Genomic DNA, 23,932 nt, shown 5'->3' with positions numbered 1-23,932 from the left:
AATTTGAATTATTATACACAATTCAGTAAAAGTTCACAGGAGGAACAGCATGGAGATGTACCACTTTTTGGTATTTCCTTCAATTAGAGCCAAAGTGCAAGGTCTCCAACTAATTCCCAAAGGTAAGAACAATACTTGGCTGTTAACACAAGTCATGTTAACACTTAAAATATCTAATTAGTTAATGAAAAGGCCACATCTTCAAATGCAATTAGAAGTATTTTAATAAACTTTTGGTTTCTTTTGGTACGATAAATCACCACATATCCTACAGCTAACAGGTAATGGAACATCATGTTTTCCCAAGGCATGTAAGAAAGCAAACAACACTGCCTCTGCATTATTCCATACACCTTAAAAAGGCATGCCAAAAGCAACTGTTCATGTGAAATTTTATTTCCTTCAGACATGCTGATACTATTCTTAAGAAAAAATAAAGGAAAAAAGAATGGAAAAAAGTCCAATCCAAACTTTTCCATATACATTATCTTGAGGCACAGACAAATTTTTTACACATGCTATATCATATGTTACAGCATTGTTCCTATTTGAAGTTATGGCACATTGACTTCCTAGGGTGAAAAAAATTCTCCTCTGTGTTCAGCTACTACAATATGGCACAAAGTTAAAAGTTAACAGCATAACTAAATACTCTGATGCTTTTTTGCTGGCTATTTTTGGGGTGCACATAAATAAAAGGCACACTTTTGCTGTCTCCTCTCAAATCATTCATGTAATGTACAAGCCTAACTTCCCAGCACTGCTCCAGGCCTGCTGGACCAGTGCAAAAAAATATTTAAGTCAGCTTCTAGCGACAGTAGTATCTTTATATGCTTAACCAATGGCTTTAGTTTAGCATGCTACTTCCATTATGGTGACTACTGATAACAGGCCAATAGTGCTCCTGAAAAAGAAAATTACAAATCCTCAAAAAAAGAAAATGAAGATAAAAATAAAATTATTTATATTCACTTATATGTCTGTTATCCAGATGTGTTCACAATGTTCAGAAAGTGCACATTTTGAAGTCTTGTTTCAGTATTACAAGTGTCCAAATTTGTCCATTACAAATGACCTACACATTACAGCAGTGCCACTTGCAACAGTATCACTGAAGAACTGTCAACCTTGCCACGACTGACCCTGTTCTGCAAGAGCATCATGAAAATACAAGAATTTGCTCCTAGCTAGCAGTTAGTGTCCATAATGTCTTCAGTATTTTTAAATATTTGCATTGAACTTTGTACAGCAGTCAGAATCTGAGAAGCAGAAGTTTAGCAGTTTCACTTTTTGGCGCTCATTTTTACTTAAAATATTTCCAAGAATGAAAGTGATCTTACAGCACATGAAGAACCCTCAAAAATAAACGCTCCACTAAGTATTACACACTGTTAAAAACTTACCCCATAAGATTTAGTTACTGATTTGTGAATCATTACAAAATTACTTTTCATGATTTAACAACAGATAACATTGAAAAAATTATCATATATAGAAACAGCTTAGGTCTTAACATCAATGGTTTGACAAACATATTTAAACAAGAATATTCTGGCTTAAGACTAGTGCTAAATTTAGTTCCTAAATATAGCGAAATTTAGGTTTAAGAGTTTAGATACTCTCAATTTAAGATCCTTTTTAAAAAGGTAAAGTCCAATTTTCAGAGGAGTCTGTAAAAGAGCAGTTTCAAGTAAGTCTGGAGTAATTAGGTATTTTGGCTAGAGTTACCATAAATATGGACTACATGCTGACTTGACAAGGTTGTGTTAAAAGAAGTATGAGTTGAACCACTACCTTCGAAGGTTCTTGCTTTGGTTATCTTTAAAAAAAATCTGACCGTTAAAATAACAGTGCAAGTTCACGATAAAGCCACATGCTGCTTTCTCAATGTTCTCTTACCAATTGGTTTTTATTATGTCCACTGCCAGCAATTGACATTCAGCTTGGAAAATCCACCTCCTTCTGTGAAAGGTTTGGCTGAATCAAATGAAGAAAGTAATTCTGATATCAGACTCAAATGGGAACACACTATTTAGTCTAGTTCTTGTTCAGAATATTTAAAAATCTTCTTCACCTACAGTATTTTTAAAACACAAGGCACAAAGAGGGAGCGGACATTCCAGCAAAAGGTGATTGTCTGAAATTAATAGTCCACAGCAGTCTTCTAGTCCAGCACAATGATAGATTTTTGCTGTCCAATTCTATGCCACGTCCTCTAGATAATCTGCAACGTCTCTTAACTGAGAAATGGTAAGGTCTTGTGTGATGCTTTCGAGCTAGAAAAGAAACAGAAATAAAACTGTAAACTCAGAAATCACAAAACCAGTAAGTACTATGTCATGCATTCCTTCATGTGCTTTCATGTACCTTTTAGCCTTAAGCTCTTTCAATGAGATTACACAATCCTTTACGAGGTACCAGACAGATCCTGAGACACTGGGATAAACCTTTGTATGCTGGACACTGAACAAGCTTCAAATACATTTTACACACCTAGAAAGGCACAGTGAGTTGTACTACTGCACAACTGTTGCAGTGTTTTTGTTTTGTTGGGATTTTGTTAATCAATATAGCACCTTACTTAGCAAGGATACTAGGCATGAAATCCAGAATGTAACGAATAACAGACCTTAACATACAACCTAGGAACTAAGGGTAACAGCATGTTACTTCACAGCAGGTTTAAAAAAAGTCAAGACAAGATCAGAAGAATATAAAAACCAACAATTTAAAAATAATCATACTTTATCACTGGCATTTGACTCTTCTGTTCCCACAGAAATTTCATCTATTTCTTCACCGATACTGATGTCACTTTTTTCCGAGCGATGACTTGTACTAAAAAGAAAGCAAACCATAAGCACAGAAATAAGACTTCCTTATCAAACATCTAGGCATGACATTTAATTTATGCCGGACATTTGACTGAAATTGCACTTCCTAGCAAATTAGATGTGAAGTTACTTTAAACTTCATAACAACTAAAGGCTTTCTACCTAAACGAAGCCATAATAAATGCTGAGAAATACTTAGGCCTCTATCATGCAATTTACAACACCAATACCTTCACATCATAAGCAGGAGGTTGTTAAATATTTATTACCAACTACTCATGATACCTTATTTTACAATTGAATATCTCAGCATCCAACGTAATTATTAACTAATTGCATTAATTGCTAAAACATTTTTAAATGCATGGTTCAGGAAGAAAAACCAAACCTCAAACCCCTTCCAAAAAAAACCCAACATAGTATCATGCTGACATTAGCAGTTTAAGGAACTCATTATCCCTATACAAAAAGAGATATTGTTTTGTTGTTTTTTAACTGATAATTAATCTATTAAAATAGCAAACTGAAGTTAAAAGGGGGTCAGAAATACTGACAGATCTCAGTGATAGTGACCGTATTATGAAACAATTCAAATATGCTAGTGGATATGCTTAAGTACTTTATATGCATAAAGTACTACCCTACTGAGGAATGATCCTTCTCTTACCTGTTGAAATCATCAGCATATTCATCATCATCTCCATTTCCTAAATAAGATTTAAAAGCTATTAATCAAACAAGTTTTCTCTTCAGGAAACACAAAACCCCCCCAATCTATTCCTGCACCAAAATACATGGTTTGATGACCAGCAAAAGTGGGAGTAGATTAAATTACTTACACGGATTAGGAAGACGAGTTATGTTTGCCATAACATAAATACTAAAATACTAAATACTAAAATACTAGACAGCTCTATTTTGAGAGAATTCTTCCATCACACCTTCTTCAGAGGAGTGGAGGACCACTAAATATGCCACTGAAAAGCAATAATACTTGCTAGGCTACCTTTTACCAAAAATATAAACCCCCTGTTTTTTTAGAAACCGTAACAACAAAATTCATCACTTGGTATTAGTAAATGCATGCACAGAATTAATAAAATTTTTGCTCCATGTTTAAAATATTAACACACACGACACCAGTTTTTCACTTTTCTGGATTTCTTTAGATTACATCTTGCTTTTAACTATATTAAGCTTCACAATCTATGTTAAACAGAATAATGTAAGTAAAAACTGATGTTCAATATGTGTATTTGAGTTTCTCAGATTCCTTTAAGAAGCTGGGCCAGAATTTTTCAGTTATGGACAACGAAAAATATCAGAGTTTAGCAGTTACTTGCCTAATTCTAGTGATCCTAGCTTTGCATTCACCAACCGCAGGTCTTTTAAAACAGAGTTTCTATCCAAATCTGTAAACAAAAGCACTTTTATCAGAAATTGGACTTGTCACTCATTAGTAAGATCCCACTTACACATACAAACTAACCATTTATAACACCTGTTCTTTTATATCAACCTTGTGCACTTTTATAGCATAGTACAGCAATATCATATTATATTTTCACAGTTGAACTCTGATAACTTTTAAAAACTTGAGGAGTAAACAGGAATAATCTCCCACTTCTCAGGGATTTACAACATGAAAGCAAACACCTCTAAAGAACTGGTACAAATAATTTAATATAATACAAAGGAATAAGCCAATTTCAGTTTAAAACTGAGCAGCAGAAGTATATACTCCTTTATATACAGACAAAAAAGGGATGTAGATAAGTATTTCATGCTCCAAAGCATAAAATGCCCCAGTGGTACCACACTATATCCAAACTGTCAGTATGCCATCACTCGCTAAGAAAGCACCTACTGTAAAGCACAACCAGAAGGGGACCACATATGCTATCATTTTTCCATCTAAACGTGTACAGAAATAACTTCTATAATCATCAAAACACAAAAAAAATACGAAAACTTACTATCAGACTCCTTTAGCAAAGGTGCACCAGTCAGAGAGCTTAACCCACTTTTTAGAGCCGGTGCATCAGAAAGGGATGCTAGACCACCTGCTTTATTAGCCTCAGTTTTCCTGTAAAAACCAAATAAATAAGTACTCCACTTCCAATAACAGCTGTAAAATATGCATAATTACTTTATTTTCTGTTATTAAATTGTCATCAAACTAAAACATCAATACCACAGCAAAAAAGAGCAAGGAAAAGGTCTATTCACTCTGCAACCTTAAAAGGAGTAGGCAGTTCACTGGCACAAGTGTCAACCACAACACTGAATGAGAAAGCCACTTTCTAACCCATGCAAAACTTCCACCTATCTTCTCCCACAGACAGAGCACCTTCATCAGCATCAATATTTATGTCTAGGGGCCTTTCATCATCACCACATGTAAATGCAGCCAAAAGAAAAAAGATTCAGACATAAATCAGTACTTCAGTTTGTTTTACATCTTAAAGAGATTACATCTGATGAAGCTATTAATTCTAAGAGCAGTCATTTCACAGAATGAAAACCTCTTGGTTATAGGAAGCTAGATCTCACCACATGTTAAAGTCCATTTGGCTACTACCTAGTTCAAAAGGATTTGAACTTGCAAATAAAGGATGAATAAACACAAATTAAAAGAAATCAAGATTTTCACATTTAGTATTGCCAGAACTTTTTGCTATTTTGATTCCATTCCTATTAATAATGGGCATAATTTAATCACTCATCATATCTAGATCACCAAAATATCATGTGTAAAATTACACGTTAAAGTGCTTCAAAATTTTGAACAAGGGGTCAGAGACCTAGAGATAGTAAGTGCCTGGATCATCTCTCACATTGTCATTAGCAACTGTTTGCTCTGAACCCATCTTAAATGAATGGGCAAGATTTCCACAAGGAAATTACCTTTTTGCAAAGAAAGCAATGCTGGCAGTGGTCCTGCTTATTTACCCCTTAGGACTCCAGCATAACAGCAGAAAGTACCACAAAGGGGATTCTATGTGAAGAATATGGGGGGTTTTTTGCCCTCTAGAAAAGTTGTCAGGAAGGTAAAAACGAGCAAGTCAGCACACACACCTCAGCTACAAATTCCAGCTCATTTGTTGGTAACACATTCAGCAGGTTATCATGGGATGTTACTGGAATAGCTGCATCACAGTAACATTATGTGCTACAAAATACTACTTGTGGACTGTGACTCTACTACAGACAGACATAATCTGGAAGCAATTTTATCTGTAGGGAGTTTCTCTACTAGGAAAACAAATCCTTACTTTACTAAATAATTAGTCTGTTTTTTGGATTGTCTTTTAGAGAAATCTAGTTTACACAGTTTCAAAGAAAACTTCCCTTGCTGTCACATGAAAATGTTCAAAAAATAAGAAATTAGTAAATATTATTATTATTATGCAAAAGTTTTTACAGCCTTTTCTAATTTACCCAACTTACCATTTAGACTACCTGCTACAACGGTTACTTTGGTTAAAGGCTAAACAAGCTCTCGAGTAAGGAGGAGTAAATGCATTCAGATGCAGTTTTAATCTTGATATTAACAATGAGAAAATAAATACTACAATAGGGTTAGTTGTAACACACAATATTTTCCAGAGTACAACCACTGCTCTTTGAGGGAAAAAGAAGTCCACTCCAATGAAAAACATCCAACAAAAACTGTATTATAAATAATTTTTCACAAAGAGTCCATTAATTTATTAGAGAGAAACCTGGTTTATCTGGCACGATTACTTTGTGCTCTACCAGAAGGATCCTATTCTAAGACTAAGCATCTGCTGTAGGAGTAATACAAAAAACCTTATGCTGCTCTGCCCACTATCAGCATAGAGGGGGGAAAATTCAACTGCCAAACCGATTTAGAAATGATCTTGCAACCTCTTCTTAATGTCTGCTAAGCTGGAGCAATTCTCTGATTACTTGAGCACAGCAAAGAAAACCATGAAATGATCCTGCAGCATTGCTCAATACAGTGATATCTAAGCTAGGCTTCAAGATAACTCAACATGACAACACAAAGATAACGTTTTCAGTTTTATAACAAAGGTGCTGTATAGTTCAGTCACTAGTTCTTGTTTCAAATGGCATTTTTCAGTCATCAGACTCTACAGATGAACAATAAAAAATGTGCTTTGCTGCATCTGCAAAACTGGCACATGCAGAAGTAACAACACTTCACTGAAAACACAAAAGGTGTTGCAACGTAAAGAGAAAATCCCCTGCTGTAAGGAAACTTTCCTTATTATTACAGTCTGTGGTGCCTCTTTAGAGTGTTTTTTGTATTCCTTACAAAGTTGTACCAATATTTAATCCACTGTCCCTGTCACTGTCCAATTCCTTTAGTACAGATCACCACTGCAGCTCTGTTGCAAGAAGAAACACTGATGTCTGTGCCTCATACATCTTCATTCCACCAAAGAAACAGGCTGGGGACATTAGAAACCCTAACTGAAGCACCTTAAAGTGATACAGGTTTTTCCACTCATACTACATTCAAGAGATCCCAGAGGACACTGCACATAGTATAGAACAGAATCATGGAATAGAACAAAATCTGAGACGTGAATATTTTGGAAACAGATGTTTTTGTTCCAGATCTGAACACTTACAAAAGCAAATAATCAAATAACTAATAGCTCTCAAAGGTCTGAAAGCATACAGAGGACAAAACAAACCATGTATTAAGAAGAACATCCATGTTACTTACCAGCCGTAAGTTCTTTCTGGTTTGGGTACAGGGTCATCAAAGAAAGAATCTCCCACTACATCATCTTCATCCATAACTGGATCACTTTTTTCTTTGGTATTCAAGTCTTTGTTTTCTAGTTGAGGATCTAGTTTTATTTCATTAGGCAGAAAATCAATACTTCTTTTGCTTGCTTCCCCTGATGAGACACTTGTATCACTCTGAGTGTTTTCAGCCGCCTTGAACGATAAAGGCAGGAGTAAGTACTTATGTCACATAATACTCTAGTGTATATATAAATGCACAACATATAACATAGACCTAGCATCACTTCTTAAAACATTACCTCAAATTCCTGAAAAGTACTAGCAAGTTCATTAGTATCATCAAGAATCACACCAGAAAAATGTTTTATCACTCTATAAAGTCTTCTTTATTGCTGCTGCCATTAAAATCTTTTGTTTCATCCTGTACATTCCTATGCTATCTACATCACTTCTATTATAAAAGTAGTTTTAAAATATCTTGGTAATCAAATAAAGAAATCTACAGACAGACTGATTTTTACACTTTATTCATGTTATTTTGCAACATCTCTACAAACAAAGGTTCTTAGTTATAGCCACTGTCTTCAAAAGAAATCAATTTAAACCCATGAAAATTACTCTAAATTCCCTATTAAATGGTAATGTCTGCAATATAGTATCAGATTTTAAAGTAATAAGCATAAGAAAACTGGAGTTACTGACACATTCTCTCAAATACTAAAACCAAAAATGACAAAAGCGAGACTTTAAAAGTACGTAATTTTCAGTCATCTTCTCATGCTTATGGCTCACTCAAAGTCTGGAACGTAAGGACAATTCCATGTGCAACCTTTCACATCAAGTCACACAACTCAAGCTGTAACTTACCACGGCTTTGTGGCCCAAACAACAATATTCTAATTTACCTAGATAATCAAGGTGCTTAGAAAGAAAAATGTTTTCATATTATTACCTAGCAAGGAGTACTGCTATTTTTACTTTCTCCTAGACTTATTAAAATTAAGCCAGTAAAAGATTTATTACATTAGCTTCCTTTCTACACACGAACAGCAGCACAGTTTTGAAATGAAACAAAGAGTATTATTTAATCCAGATAGTCAATATGTATGCAAGTTGTACTGTCTGAAGTATTTTTTATCAGTCATTAACTTTTGTTCAGAAGGCTGAAGCTAAATTTTCAAGCTAAAGGCCATGAAAGTTAAAATTACCTTGGTAGGTCTTTTTCACACCAAGGCTATTTTATCTCAGTCACAGAACCACACTCAATTGCTGGCAGTAGCTCAGTTTTTCTAGGGCAGGAAAAAGTACTTAAACCCACAAGTGGTAGTAATAAAAATATTTTCATTTCCTATCCAGAGGAAGAGAATGTGTTTTGAAAATTAAGAGCTTGATGATAGCCTGGCTACAATAAAAGGGAAGCTACACCTACTTTTCTGTTCTGGGGCCTGTACTATGTCATGCCAGTAAAGTATAAGCACAACAGCTCATCTTTTCTTGGAATCATAGTTAAAGTTTTGCTGAGTGGAATAAATATATGCAAATTACAGACCATTTAAGTGAATGCTGTAGTTTCACAGGAGTAATATGCTGTCATATCTGCAGTTTCATAGGAGTTCTCTCTTTTACTTATCTCAGATATGTTACAAAGCTTTTTATTATATATAATCTTACTTTATTTGGTATAGATTGTGCACTTGACCGTCCATCAGATGATTTTGACGTGGGGCACTGGCTGTCACTTAGAACTGGAGCCACCTAAGAAGTTTCAAATAAGCACTTACTAAAACTTATATTTAATTTTGTAATAACTGGAACTGGTGAGGTTGCATCTCAATTACTGCATTCAGTTTTGGGCCCCTCCCATTAGAAAAGATATTGAGGTATTGCAACACATCCAGAGAAGGGCAATGGGACTCATGAAGGATCTAGAAAACATGTCCTAAAAAGAACAGCTGAGGTAGCTGGTCTAAACAAGAGGAGGCTCAGGGGGGATGTAGTGAGGTGGGGACCAGACTCTTCTACTGTGCCTGCAGTGAGAGGTCTAGAGGAAATGGCCTTAAGATGAGACAGGGGATTCAGATTACATGTTAGAAAAAAAATGTTTCACTGTTACAGTGGTCAGGCATTGGAACAAGCTACCCAGAGGGGTGGTGGAGTCGCCATCCTTGGAAGTGTTCAAGATGCATTGGATCTGGTGCTCGGTGCTGTGGGTTAGGGGTTACAGTGATGATGCTATGCTGACGCTTGAACTGGATGATCTTTCAATGCTCTCTTTCAATCTCAATGATTCTCTGATCCTATGATAATTGCAACAACAAGAAAGAAGGCTACCCTCACTTGGACAGTATGCAAATCTTGACACTGGGAAGACAGCTGAGGGCAGTACTAGAGAAAACTGGGAAGTTATAGTCACACACAGTATGGAAATCACAGAGTGAGGCGATCCAGGAGGGGCTCTCCCTTCTAAATTGCACTACAGGATTTGACTCCAATACACTGCTGGCAAGTGAACCTCAGCAAGTCATTTAAACACCCTTCAATACAGTGGGACTGCTCAGTGGAGTCCCCATAATAGGACACGCACAGACTGGCAGGCGCAAGGGTCTTGGCTTTCCTGGGGCATTCCCAGATGGATCAAATACAAGCAAATACAAGGGCTTAAGGAAATCCTACTTTCATGTGACAGAAAATTGCTATGTTAAGAAGTCTATGACAACTACTCCTGAATTTAAGCTTTCTTTGGGACACTGAATACATCCTGGGTGTAGAGACCTTTCTTTCAAGTCACAATCAAATGCTATTTGTTGGGTTTAATTCACTTAATCAACATATTTATTATCTGTTCCATTCAAATACTACTGTCATTGCCTTCAAATAGTTCACTACTTTGATATATTTAATTTTAAGTACATAAGTTTTCAGTAGAGCTTTAAAGCTTTTGACAAAATTCATTCGAGGCTTTTCAGGTCATATTAAAATTAGAAGTACGCCAAGGAAAACAGGAATAGATAAAAGTGTTATCAAACCACACCAGAAATGAGAAAGTAAGTGACACAGTGTGCCATTTATCTAGATTCACTCTATGCTACTATGTTGTAGCAGAATATTGATAAAGAGTCCTAGAGTGGTATTAAAAGTAATATTCATAAAGTTTATCTCTCATCTCTCTGATTAAGTTGAAGGCATAATATAATAAAGACCTGAAACAGTACAATAGCCAAGTGTTCATAATTTCAGTTTATTTTTCATCATTAAAAAAAAAATAAATAAAGAAATTTCAATTTAATATTACTTACTTCTCCACCACCTGAAGTCTTTTTCTGCTGACACTTCCTAACAACCTCCAGCAACAGGGGGCCACCCAAAGTACCTTCTGCTTCTGTAATTCCCAAATCTCGAGCTAAGTTTTCTCGACCATCAAGGCCATTTAGCTGGGGGGACAACAGAAGAAAAAAAGAATCACAACATCGAAATAACTGTCAGAAAACAAAAGACATATTTTGTAAGACAAAAGTATTATTTAACACAGGTGTACCTGAACAAAACAGTGATTATTTATGTTGTCTTGTGGCTGGTGGACTAAAATAATAAAATCATAGAATGACTTAAGCTGGAAAAGACCCTTAAGATTATCAAGTCCACCACTACACCATGCCCCTAAGAGCCACATCTCCACCTCTTTTACATACCATCTATTGCATAATTTACTTCTGATCTGCACCTGAACTTGCCGCAGATCATGCAAAATTATTTTAAATAAGCAAGAAGCCATCATTAGCATGCTTTGGGATTTAAGAATTTATATGGCCAAATTACTTTAGCCTATCACATTTAAAAGTGTATCCAAGGACACCCAGCCAGTGGTGCCAGCAAATTCATGGATGATGGGGAGTTACCATTCCTGTGCATACAGAACTACGCTTGCACAGGTCAGCACTTACTTTCAAGTCTCTGTTTCACATGAAAAAGTACATGGGTTTGGACAGAAAAAGGGATGAAAGCAATTTGGTATCATCCAAAAAACCCTACCAAAAAACCCCACCAACACTTTTTCAAACCGAACTTCACACTATAGGAGAAGCAGAATGCTACAGCAAACCCAGGCTGGTTAGCACAGCCCCAGATGGCAACACTGCAAAGGACACCAGTTCGTCTTGATCTTTTATGACCATATAGTGACACTTCCGATCAGAACACAGGTCTAGCAAATATTGATGTGAGCCATCATTAGCCAAGCACACTGGACAAAGAGACAGTACAAGTAACTACTCAGAGACAGAGGGTAGTAGAAACAGACAAAGTCAAATCTTTCAGAACCCTACACAGCAGTCTTGGCCAGCTCACTTAATTTTGGCCAAATTTCCTTTATGATCTGCAATAGGTAAAATGGACACATTTATTGGAAAACAGAAGGGGGTGTTTCAAAGAGTATATTATGCCTTTACAATGCAAATGAAGCACTGCTCCCAAAGTGAGTGGCAACACAACACTAAGTGTGGCTGGTTTTATATGTTTTTATTTGGTAGCATGAACATGAATCTTTGTACAGATGTTTTCCAGTAATAACTTAGCAACTAATTTGGCTAAGGATATTTGGCAAAGAACAAAGTTGTATGGGATTTTCTTTGAATAAGCTCCTAAAAAGAAACGTGAATTTCTGAATAATAGAAGTCAAATGACTGATTGATTTGAAGAAATTGGATTTTTAATATATTAACTATTTAACCCAACTTCAAGAAAAAAAAGTACTTGAGATATAATGAGAAATTCTGCAGTGAAATGAAACTGCTTCAAACCCAAAATTATTATTAAAACCTTTGTATCATAAAAAGAGACAAAGATTATGAAAACCCTCTAATTCAGTACCTGAAACCTTAAAGCAATCAGCTGGGCCACATAATCACTGTAGGTCTCTCCCAACTGAAATATTCTATTCAATCGCTTTTTTGTAAAGTATATCTCCACAAAGTCCTTTGTGTCACTGAAATTTCTTTCTGAGTAGATGACTGACACTATTTTAGTTTTCATTATTTTAGTTTTCAACAATATTAACATTATGACATAGTAAAGTTAGTGGCAAAACATGTTGCAGTGGTATGCAGGATTCATATACCATTATATGATTCCACAAAAATTATCAGCTTGTTAATTCAAAATGAAATTACTATCTAGCATGGATTTTGATAAGAGAAATATTCATATTAGCCCACTTTCCTGAAAAATGTATTTGCATGACGCTAAGCACCTATTACAGACAAAACATAAAACACCACGTGTTTAATAAAAGCAAGTGGTTTAAATAAATCTGCCATAGCTTCTGCATTCATTGCCATGCACTTCAAACAGTGAGGACTGCGTACAAACAAAACCAGTCTATCTTACTGTGCTTGATTCAGGCTGAAAAACAGCTAAAGTAAAATCAAGATTGAAAAACCGTAGAAATTCTGCAACAAGACCTGCTACCAAGCGACCTAAAAAGAAGATGAGAAGAGTTAAAATACACCAGACAGAAAAACAAATCTTTTTTCAAAGATTTAACAGTAACACCAGCACACATGGCTTCAGTATGGACATAGTTTAAAAAAATTAAGCACACCACCACCTCACAGCAAGTTTGTATACCATCTCCCTAATTTTGAATTGGCCATCATATAAAAATCATTTAAGCCAGTAATACTGCAAGAGCTTTACAGACTGCTTACAAAATTACAAAATATGCAGCATTTTTAAACAATTCAGCTGTTTTAAAAACATCATTTTGACATTTGTCATATATGCGCATTCACTCCTCTACCTCTACTCTTCGTTTTCACTGGTTATTGTTTCTGTTGGTCTAGAATGTCTCTGAGTTAGCACAACCATAAGGCATTGTGAAATATTAACTTCAAAGTCTTAATCACCTTAATTAAAAATATAACTTCAGCAATATTAACTTTAAAAAGTATAGATTTAATTATATTGTGAATGAGTAGTAATTAGGGCATCTGAAAGGAACAAAAGCATACTTAAGGTAATGGAGACTGCTCTGTCAATAAGATTCGAAGATTTAATCCTATTTTTATTATCAGAAGTATATACTAAACAAAGAACTTACCATCCTTTGTACCTAAAAAACTTTTCAAGCTTTCATTTACCAGAGGTGCTTTGTTCTGTCAAAAAGCAAAAACCAAACAGCAATTAACGTCATCTACATGCTAGCAAGACACAGAAAACCACAGAAAGCCAGTGTTTTGGTGTACTCTGCTGCACAATGACACCCTACCCATGCAATAAAATTCTACCTTTGTATGAATTATATAACTACAAGTAAAAGTTACTTAGCAATAAATTTATTTAGGCAAATTAAATTTGTCCCAGAGCTAAAGTAATTTCACCAAAATTCTTAATACTGATTTTTATTTATCTAATGACTGAAGAGGTAAGCTAAGCAGGTAACTTCCCATGTTGCTCCTCCAATACAGCGCAAAGTATAAGGCAATTCAGTCCAGCCTTTTGAAAATTGGAAATTTGCAAATCTTCCAGATGAAATGTGGAATATGCTAATTATTAGAACACAAATCAATACTTATCTTATATGAATCAAAACACCTTTGAAGATATTATGAAAAATTATTTTTCTCCCTTGTTAGATTTGCCCTCTTCAATTTTTAAACAGAAATAAATAAATATGCTATGTCTGGGTTTGTCAAAATCATTCTGGGATTTTTCAAAACAAATTCTAAATGCCACTCCTAAGATGGAATGCATATCCTGGGTAAGAAAAGGATCAGTAATAGGCATTTATCACTACAGTTTGCAAATACTAACACACAAGAAAATGCTACCTGAAAAAATGAAGTCTTGCTTAATATTTTAGAATTCAGAGTCATGGTAAATATTAATATGTCACCAGTGTCAGCAGTGTAAATTTAAAATATCACGATACATGTAAGCTTTTTAAGAATTGGTGAGCTGAAATGTACTGCAGCAAATCTCTCTTCCCATTACTTGAACTATTGCTATTACTCTCCAGGTAGTGTGGGAGGTTGTTCTCTGGGTTCTCTATAATATCCTGAAGCTTCCCATAAAGAGATGGCACTTTTTTTCTATATTACTCTTCTACCACATCTTCTTCAGCTATCTTATGTTAAATTTCTGTAATATGGAATCTTATATCATAGAATAACCACTTCCCATCCTTACTAACATCCCAATATTGTCTGTTTCAGTTAAGCATTTTTTTCAGAAAGAGCTCAACCATCTAACCAGTAGAGGAATAGAACAGTTTTCCATTCCTCTCCTTTCGAAGCAGAGAGGCTGGACATACAGAACTCTCTACTTCCCAATTCTAGAAAATGGAAAGACAGAGGAAACGAAGCAAAGTCAGCAATAGAAGTCACAGAACTGGTATCTGTGTATCACAGCAGTACTCTTATGCAACCACGTATCAGTATCTCACTCTTTAATATTAATGTATTGCAGAGGTGTCAGTACCTAGTGCATCCCATTATTAAGAATTCATCCTTAAGTGTTAAAGCAAATTTTCCTGAAGCAAGTCTACAACGTCTTCATAGGAAATACCATAAACATTATTGGCATTTTACTGGATTAAACTGCTTTTGAAATACACTTGTCAAGACATCCCAGTAAATATATTTTCAATTTCACAAGAAATTATTCTGATTTGATAAAATCTTGATCAGCCAAGTAGATATCTTTTTTAGAAGATGTATTTGATGAAGAAAACATTTAGCTATTCTGGTCAACTGGACAGCAGCCATATAAACCAAGCAGAGACAGACACTTAAAATTATAATTTCAAAAGGCTATTTAACAATTCCTATTTTAAAACATCAGGAAACATCCCGATAGTCCTGTTTTGTGTTCTTTATACATCTTATACAGAAATACATCTTTTTATCTTGTTACATTTCACAAATAGAAAGTATTGAAGCTATTTTATTTAATTCTACACAAAGGATGTTTTTTCTTTCTGATTTGTTTTTTAAGGTTCTCTTACCTCTACTTTCTCTTGTTCTTCTAATGCCAAAAACACAGCTGCTCGTAACTCTGCCTGCCAAACAAAAACCAAAACAAACAGTATTTCTACAAGCACTTTCTTTCCTAAGCAAATAGGATGCAAAGAGCTAGCAAGTAGCTTTACAGCTATTTGTTTTTTCCTCAAGCAACTTGGCATGGACTGTAATCTATATCAGTGCAATTAAAGCACTCAAGATTACAGGCAATGTTACTTGAGGCAGAGAAATAACAGTTTCCATTTTGAGAACAAGGCACGGGGCAGCATCATTTGATACAAGACTTCCTAAATTATTTCTTTGTACATAAAAAGATTCCAAAGTACCTAAATTATCTACTAGTTTCTTTGACAGTTAAACATCCATCTCATTCAGGCAGCTCCAAAACACCTACCCTTCATTTACAATTCACTCAGGAAATATGAACAAATAAGCCATAATAACCCATTAAAAACTATACATTAAGATACACAAATTGCTACGATTTCTTGTCAGATTACACTCAAAGCCCCAGAATTTCTCAAGGAAAAGAACGTGATCACAGTCAAATACTCCTGGTAGTAATGGTTTACCTACCTGATTCTTAATGTATTATTATAAAGAACCAGAATTCTTCTAAGGACTACTCTGAATATTGAAGCTTAAGCCTTGCTCACTTGTAAAAATTTTTTGTAAGCACTACAATTCTTCTACTTTGACTGAACGTGTCAAATGGACAACATACATTTTGAAATAAGTCAGCAGATAACACTGCAGTAATAAACTAGAAAAGACAGCATATTAAAGTTTTCTCCACAGGAAAAAACAAAACAAAACAAAACAAAAAAACCAACCAAACAAACAAACAAACAAAAAAAAAACCACCCAACACAAACCAGAATTTAAAAGAGAGATTTCTTTCCATAACTAGGAATAAGACCAATACAAAGAATGTCTGGACTTTCTCATATATATTAAAAGAGGTAACAAAACATGAAGTAACTGGTCCCTCCCACCAAAAAAATAAAACCAAAAGGAAATGCCCACCCATTAAAAACCCAACAAAGCAAAAAACACCAAACCCCACCAAACAAAAAAACAACCCACCCAAAAAACAACCAAACAAAAAAACACAAACCCAAACACCTCTCATGGGAAAAACAAACACTTCTTTTTTTTTTAAGGAAACTCCTCTTTGGACACCTTATTGAAAGACAAAAAATAATGCAAAAAAGCTAAAAGGATTCTCACCAAAAGAAGAGTAAAACACAACAATTATATGCAATGGTCATACTGACACTGCAATCACATTTTTTCAGTTGCTCAGATACAGTATACAAACAGAAAATCCTCTTATAAGCAATTAACTTAAATATTATTCTTACAAAATCAGTTTTCATTAAACTTTGCAACCAGCAGCTAATAACTTATTTATATAGTTTACCTCACTAAGATAAACATGAAAGCAAGGCTTTCTTTGTCACTCAGGTCACAGAAATCAAATATATTTACATAATAGGATAATAAAAATAACAAAGTTCAAAATAAAACACACCAGCCAATGCACGTGGGTAGGGGCAAACCCCCCTAAGGGTCTGGATCATGGGACTGGATATATTGCCAGTTGCCAGTACATCAGCCAATCTAGAATCTGACCTGTTTTGAGATTCTGGAACAATATCAAACTGCCACTTTTTTTTTTTTTTTTCACTTAACTGGGATTGTATGCCTGCTCCACTCGCCGAGGTCCAACCCACTGGCTTTTAGTTACTACAGAGCTGCTTTTCTCCCTCTTATCTATTTAATGACACATGGTCAATTTCTCTCAGATGCTGCCATTCCCCGTGAATAGCTTTAGGTCCACCTTTATTTACTTTAGTGCCAATTAATAAACTTAAGGTCAGGAGCTGACCACCAGAAGATAATGCCACTGGTATTTACATCTCCCTTTAGCTTACCTGCATCAGCTAAAATACTACCCTAAAGCCTTTCCACAGACACATGGCCCTGCAATCAACCCTCTAACCCTGCAAGCATCACAATGTTTGAAGTTACACGTTCCTGTACTATCCCCACAAGGACAGTTTATACTACTACAACAACACACTGACCTTCATCCTTTGTGGTGGGTACTGCTCAGATCATAGCACAATATTCTCAAAATATCATCTCAATAAATTTAGACAAAGAACCACACACTAGAATTTGCGTGAAGTTAAAGCAGTAATTCTCAACTTCATGCAGAAGAAACTAAAAAGCAACAATAACAAAGCTGAGGCCAACGGAATAATCACCCTAGTACAAGATGAATCATACTACACCAACAGAATGGACAATGTCATATAGACTTTTTAGGACCTAAGGCCAGTGCTAGAGCATTTGAGCAGCAGAGACTGAGATCACCATCATCAGGTATGGCCACAGTGCTCCTACCAGCAGATATGAAGGTTATAACTACACAGATTAATCCACTTACAGTGTCCTTCTCACACTTCTTTTGTTTTTAATGGATTTTGTTTTTAATAAACAGATTGCATTTCTCTTTACCCTAGTACCATTTGGCACTAGTCCAATATGTGTCTCATACATCCTTACAATCTACTCTTGTCATTTTCATCATTTCGCTATTCCACGCTGCCTCATTCTGCTAGCAGAATTCAACACAATCCAAATACACTGTGAAAAATTTTATTCACTGTCTAGTAGTAAAGCAGACCAAAGCTTGATATTCTAATTCCCCACCCATGCCCTAAGTCTTCAATAAAACAGGATTATGTCAACAGAGACAGATGTTGATGAGTAAGTGTCTACCACTTCTACACCCATCAAGCCTACAGACTTCTTTTTCATCCTGTGAAAGATACCCATTCTCTTCTATCACTAAGAAGTTTTATCAGGCACGAGCTCATGTCAAAGAAACAGCAATTTGGTTTCACTGAACTTGGCTAAACAAGTAAGGCTATCATTGTATGTAACAAATACTCTCTGTGTTAGAGAAATGTATGGGTCAGTGTTTTGAAACAAAAATTTTCCCTTTTCCTCCCAGGCATTTACAGCTCATTAGACAACACTGGTTTTTACTGATTGTTATTGTACTATAAATCAGAAATTAAAGTCTATGAAAGAAAGCATGTTTTCTGCACTGAATTACAGTATCCCTCTTTAGAACCTGGGTAAATTTACCCTATTCCAAATAGAGACCCTTATGCATGTACCCTAAGGACTGTCCATGGAAGCAGTTCCCTCAATCTGCAGCTCCCTGGAAAAGAGCATAACAGTCCTTACGATCTCAAGAGCTCCCCAAACACACTTTTTCGGCGGCATCTCAAAAATTGGCTATCTAATTTGGAAATATACTTTTAATAGGAAGACCAGAAGCACCTACATTAAAAAGGTTATTGGTCTGACTTAGCAGTATGCTTGTAACGCTATCCACAGCATCTGACATAGCAGATACTGGATGAAAAGTGAAAGGATAAGACAGAGACCATTCAGGACTGAATGATTATCTCTAACCACCTCCCAGTTGCAGACTCCAACATGTATAATATTTAGCAAGTCCATGGAATTTCTGGAACTTTATCTATATTTTCTACTGCTGGGGCAATATTTCATATGAATGAGCAATGGTTTCCCAACACTGATCTCCAAATGCTGTGGAATACTAGGTAAAAAAGTGGGAACTTTAGCTTCATAAACTGCTTTGTACCTATAGCACAGTAGAATATTACATTGTCTGCTAGCTAACAAAGCCTTGCTGTCTGCTTCGTGCATCTCTCAACATTTCTACAAACCCTTAGAGTTCTGCAGCTTTTGCAGAGGAACTCCTGGGCTTCTTTTTTCAACCAAGACTCATTAGCAGAAACCATAATATAAATTTCAGCCTGCCAAATGCATATGTTACCACTCTTCTCAACACACTTCAGCAAGGTGAACACAGTTTTTGAAGCCATACAGGCAGAGTAGTGTATTCCCTAAGTAACAAGGGGTAGGTAGGCAAGTTCAGCAAGTGCCAATACAGGAGACCCTTCAGAGATCTGCAATGGGTCAGCTGGAGGTGCAAAATCTCCTGCAAGCTTGCGCTCACAAGATGTGCATCAGAGGATGCTGTGGTTAAATATGTGGTTTAGGGAAGTGAAATTATTAAAGTAATGCGTAAGATTTCTCAGAGACCTTCCAGCTAAAGCACAGGAATGTGTCACTGCCATCTGCTCCAGTACTGTGGAACAGTCCCGTGCATGCCCAAGGTTAAACAATCTCTTGCATTTGTAAAATGTAATGGCACATGGGCACTTCCTGCACAACTTTCAGTATCTCCACTTCCTAACTCCAAAACAACTGTCATACACGTTGGTAGACAGAGAGCAGATGCATTGCTCTGGAAAGTGACATGGCAGAACATTGAGCTGTTTAACTGCTGGTGATCAATCCAGGCTAAAACTCTGTGTGCGCCAGGATAAACACCGTTCCCAGTCTACATGCATCACAAATCCAAGGCTGGTGTCAAACCACAACCAGGAACATCTCTACCAACATTAATCAGTAATACCCTCCCTGTAATCTCCATCTGCAAAATCTGTAAAGGTTCTCATCCTTGAGCACATTGAGGGTATGATCTCCACCACTGCCTGCCAAACTGGAATCTTGGCTAAGTGACATAAAGGAGTGATTGTGCACACATAAACCCCTAGACATAAACACAGTCTTGGACTAGGAGTGGAACCAGTCATACTTAGACTACTTCCTGAGAATATGATGAGGACCACATTGACATTTAAATGTTGAATTTCAGTTAGTTTATTTGAAATAATTAAAAATGGTTTTATTTTACTTGAATTATAAAACTAAAAAGAAACAGATATTAAGTTAACTTTCTGGTATAAACTGCTTCAAAACAAACAACACACCACAACATGCAGAAAACAGGAGGTTACACTGCAGTGCACAGCATGCTCATCGTGACAGGTAATAATTCCAAGACATTTACAAGCACTGTTCATTACTGTACATGGATCAAAGATGCAAAAGCAAACAGGACAATTTTAACTGACCTGTGCAAATGCTCATATTAAAAAATTGAACTTTTATCCTCTCTAACATCATGCCATTTGCCCATACCTCTGCTGTCCAGGTTTTGAAGCAAATTAGTAAGAAATTATCAGTATCACCTGGCAAAAAGCTTTATTAGGCATATTACATTAGTGATACTAACTCCCCTCACATAACTGTAGCAACAGCAAGTTCCAGAAAAGATGCAAAATTCACTTACACTTAAATGATTCCAAAGCAAGAGATTAAAATATATAAACTAAAACAAAATAAGATAACAAAGAAACACACAAGAAGCATAATGGCTCCTCTTGCTCAGATGATGACAGCTTCCCTAGGAGAAAGATCACATTCTCTTCAAGACAGAACTCTCTATTTGTACACTATCACACAGACAGAAACAGTGATAATTTTCACTGAAATACAAATATCTACAGTTATATTGTGTGTTTACAGAATTCATTAGAAAGCTGGTTCATTCATCAGACTTATTCCAATGATCAACAAACTATATATAGTATACATCTGTACTATATAAATTTATGCGTGTGTGTATACATATACACACATATTGCATTTTAGAGATAAATATACAGGAAATTCTCAACTGCAAGTTGTAAATAAATTTATACAACTTCCAGTTTTCACAATATTACTTTACTAATTACTTCAGAGCTCAAACTTTAAGACAAATCAAAAATTATGAACAGATTTTTAAAATATCGTAAGTAAATTTTTTCAGCTAAATAATTTACATTAACACCAATGCACCCAATAAATTAATCTCAAAATAAGAATAAACTAATAAACCGCAAGGCATTATAAAATAGTCTCTTATTAGAGACCTAAATTATCACAAGAATTTTCTTTCTGAAAATTACTCTCATTATGTTACAAAATGCGTGACACCCTGATACATTCCATCCACTGAAATAATTCCCCTTGAATTCTAACCCTTCCAGTGCCTCATACTAATGCAGCTATACACTGACCACATATTTTTCTCCTTAATGTAGCTACTTCAATAAATCACAAATGCTTTATTGTAACTTTCTAGCTTCATTCATCTTGAAAAATGGTCAGTTCTCATTCTAAAGTATGAAACAAGCATCAGTTGTCACATGTAAATGTTCAGTTCTACCAGATAATACAAAAATACTGACACATAATAGATAAGCACTATTGAATAAAATCAAGTTTAACTAATTTTAATAAAAGGATGACTGCAACTTTTTTTAATGGATGGTATAATCTAATTTCAATTAAAAGGTGACAGTTTAAGAAGCCTTGTTCAATCTTAATTCTTCCAGCAACAGGGTTTTGTCAAGTAATAGTAGAACAAAATCTCTGTGTCATTAACACTGCCAAACAACACTCAAACTCACATGCCAATTAAGGCTTACAGCTAAGAAAAAAACCACCATGAGATCTCCAAGTCAAAAGCCTTAGTCATAAGCATACCAGTTATTAAACAGTAACACCTTGTATTAAGGAGAGACATAATCTGGCAAGGAGGCCACATTTTGTATTTTTCTAAGTTATTTGCTAATTTGCCGTAACGGCAGTTTACACAGTATTGGATACCGCACGCTCTAAGCATTATAGAACAGTGAACTACAATAAATTTATTCACATAAAACTCAATGGACTGGCAACCATAGTATGGAATTTTACATACGACACAAAGGTAGGAATTAAGAAATTCTGGTTCACGAGCTCAATGTGACCCAATTGCCACGCCTTTTTAATTACAATTTTACTATCACCATATTTGGATTGTTTAATGGTAGGTGAGTGGTTAACAGGTGGCCCAAAAGGCCTATCTGACATCTATTAGGAAAGCCTCACTACTCAGAACACAGTTACTTGAGCTAGAATCTTCATTCTCTTACAGAACTTAAATAACAATCATCCATTTGAAAGGGATGAACAATGTGGTTTTGCATATTATTTTCCTGAAAAGTATGACTAGTTCACAATACAGTAAACTTGAAAGTACATATACAAAGACGCTCTCACTTCCATAAACCACTTCAGTTGTTGAACTGTTCTTGAAATATCAGCAATGACCTCTGGAGGCTTAGAACGGCACTGTGGATAAACACCACCATCCCGCATCTGAAAGCTACACTTCATTTCTCCTCTAGCCTTGAATGAAACCCATTTATTTTTAGGCTTCCGTACCTGTGTTGCTCTCTATTACACACAATAATTATTGCTGAAAGCTTTTAATTTGAACAAGAATCCACGGAATCAATTTTCCTACGCTTTTTGACACAAGCTCAGGCTGCACTACTGACTCAGTAGTACGTGCACTCCGCTATCTTCTGTGTATATAGCGCTATTTGCACCCTGTAAGCAGGCAGCATCCCCCGAGAGTTTCCAAACTTAGCAAGCCTTCAAGGCACAACTGAAGCAATCCACACTCAAGAAGAACAAGTGCTTAAATAGCGACCCACAACAACTCCCGCTTGAAATTTTCAGTAAAGGCTTTCGGTATCGAAGCAGGGATCAACTTCACCCACCCCGTCTCGCACCACGCTGCTGCCCATTGCTTCCAGCCAGTCTGGCGGCAGCAAGGGAGCTCTTGCGGCCACACGCTACCTGAGAGGGAACGCGCGCAGCCGGGGCCGGGCTCCCCGCGGCGGCGCCGCGCTCCCCTCGCTCTGCCCGCTCGGGGGATCCCGAATTCCCGCGGCCGCGGGGCAGCGCCGTGCGATGGTCAGGCCCCGGACGCTCGCACCAGCTCCACCACGAGCAGCCGGGGAACACCACGGGAAAGCAGGCGCCACCACCAGGCCGCGACGCCGAGGGAGCTCTCCAGACGGGCGCCCCGGCTGCAAGCGGGAGTGAGAGGAGACGAAGCACGGGAAGCCTCAGTCCTCCCACACTCCGCAGGGCCGCGAAGCGCCGCCAGCGCCAGCCAACGCTCCTAGCCGGCGAGAGGCTCTTCTTCTCCCACCTTAATCTTATTGAGTACTCCGCTGCTCTCCAGCGTCTGCACCAGCAGGTCCCGCAGCTCCGTGTCCTCCTCCGCCGCCGCGGCCGCCATCTTGCTTCTCCCTGACAACCGCCCAAACCGCGCTAGCGGTGGGACTGGCGCGGCAGATTCGCCGGCGCCGGAGGCACCAGCCTAGGGTGGACCCGAGGGAACGGAGCGGATAGGGCCGGTGGCCGCCCTCGGCACGGCCCTGAGAGGGGACGCAGAGAGACCGCGGCTATCCGGCGCTTTTGCCGCCCGCTGAGCCTGGAAACTGCGGCGGCGAACGGGCAGCGCGGGCGGCGGGCGGGAAGTTCAAAGCGGGGGGG

General features: G+C 36.9%; 1 protein-coding gene across 2 annotated transcripts; it reads right to left on the bottom strand.

Annotated features, from left to right (window-relative positions):
- Positions 1–206: 206 nt before the first annotated feature.
- On the bottom strand, positions 207–23,885 carry CEP43 (centrosomal protein 43). 2 transcript variants are annotated; one of them, XM_041398150.1, is made up of 12 exons: positions 23,586–23,885; positions 15,580–15,633; positions 13,675–13,729; positions 12,963–13,051; positions 10,877–11,011; positions 9,252–9,335; positions 7,555–7,772; positions 4,811–4,920; positions 4,178–4,246; positions 3,502–3,541; positions 2,745–2,838; positions 207–2,276 (listed from the first exon to the last, which is right to left on the bottom strand). In XM_041398150.1, the coding sequence occupies exons 1-12, from the start codon at positions 23,673–23,675 to the stop codon at positions 2,202–2,204; spliced, it is 1,113 nt and encodes a 370-aa protein (XP_041254084.1). In that variant the 5' UTR covers positions 23,676–23,885; the 3' UTR covers positions 207–2,201. The 2 variants fall into 2 exon arrangements, with proteins under 2 accessions (XP_041254084.1, XP_041254085.1); XM_041398151.1 differs by lacking the exon at positions 9,252–9,335.
- Between the last annotated feature and the right edge of the window lie 47 nt (positions 23,886–23,932).

Source organism: Onychostruthus taczanowskii, unplaced genomic scaffold (genome assembly GCF_017590055.1).
Source record: "Onychostruthus taczanowskii isolate IOZ18803 unplaced genomic scaffold, ASM1759005v1 scaffold141, whole genome shotgun sequence".
Taxonomy (NCBI): domain Eukaryota; kingdom Metazoa; phylum Chordata; class Aves; order Passeriformes; family Passeridae; genus Onychostruthus; species Onychostruthus taczanowskii.
This window is presented reverse-complemented; position numbering and strand designations above follow the sequence as displayed.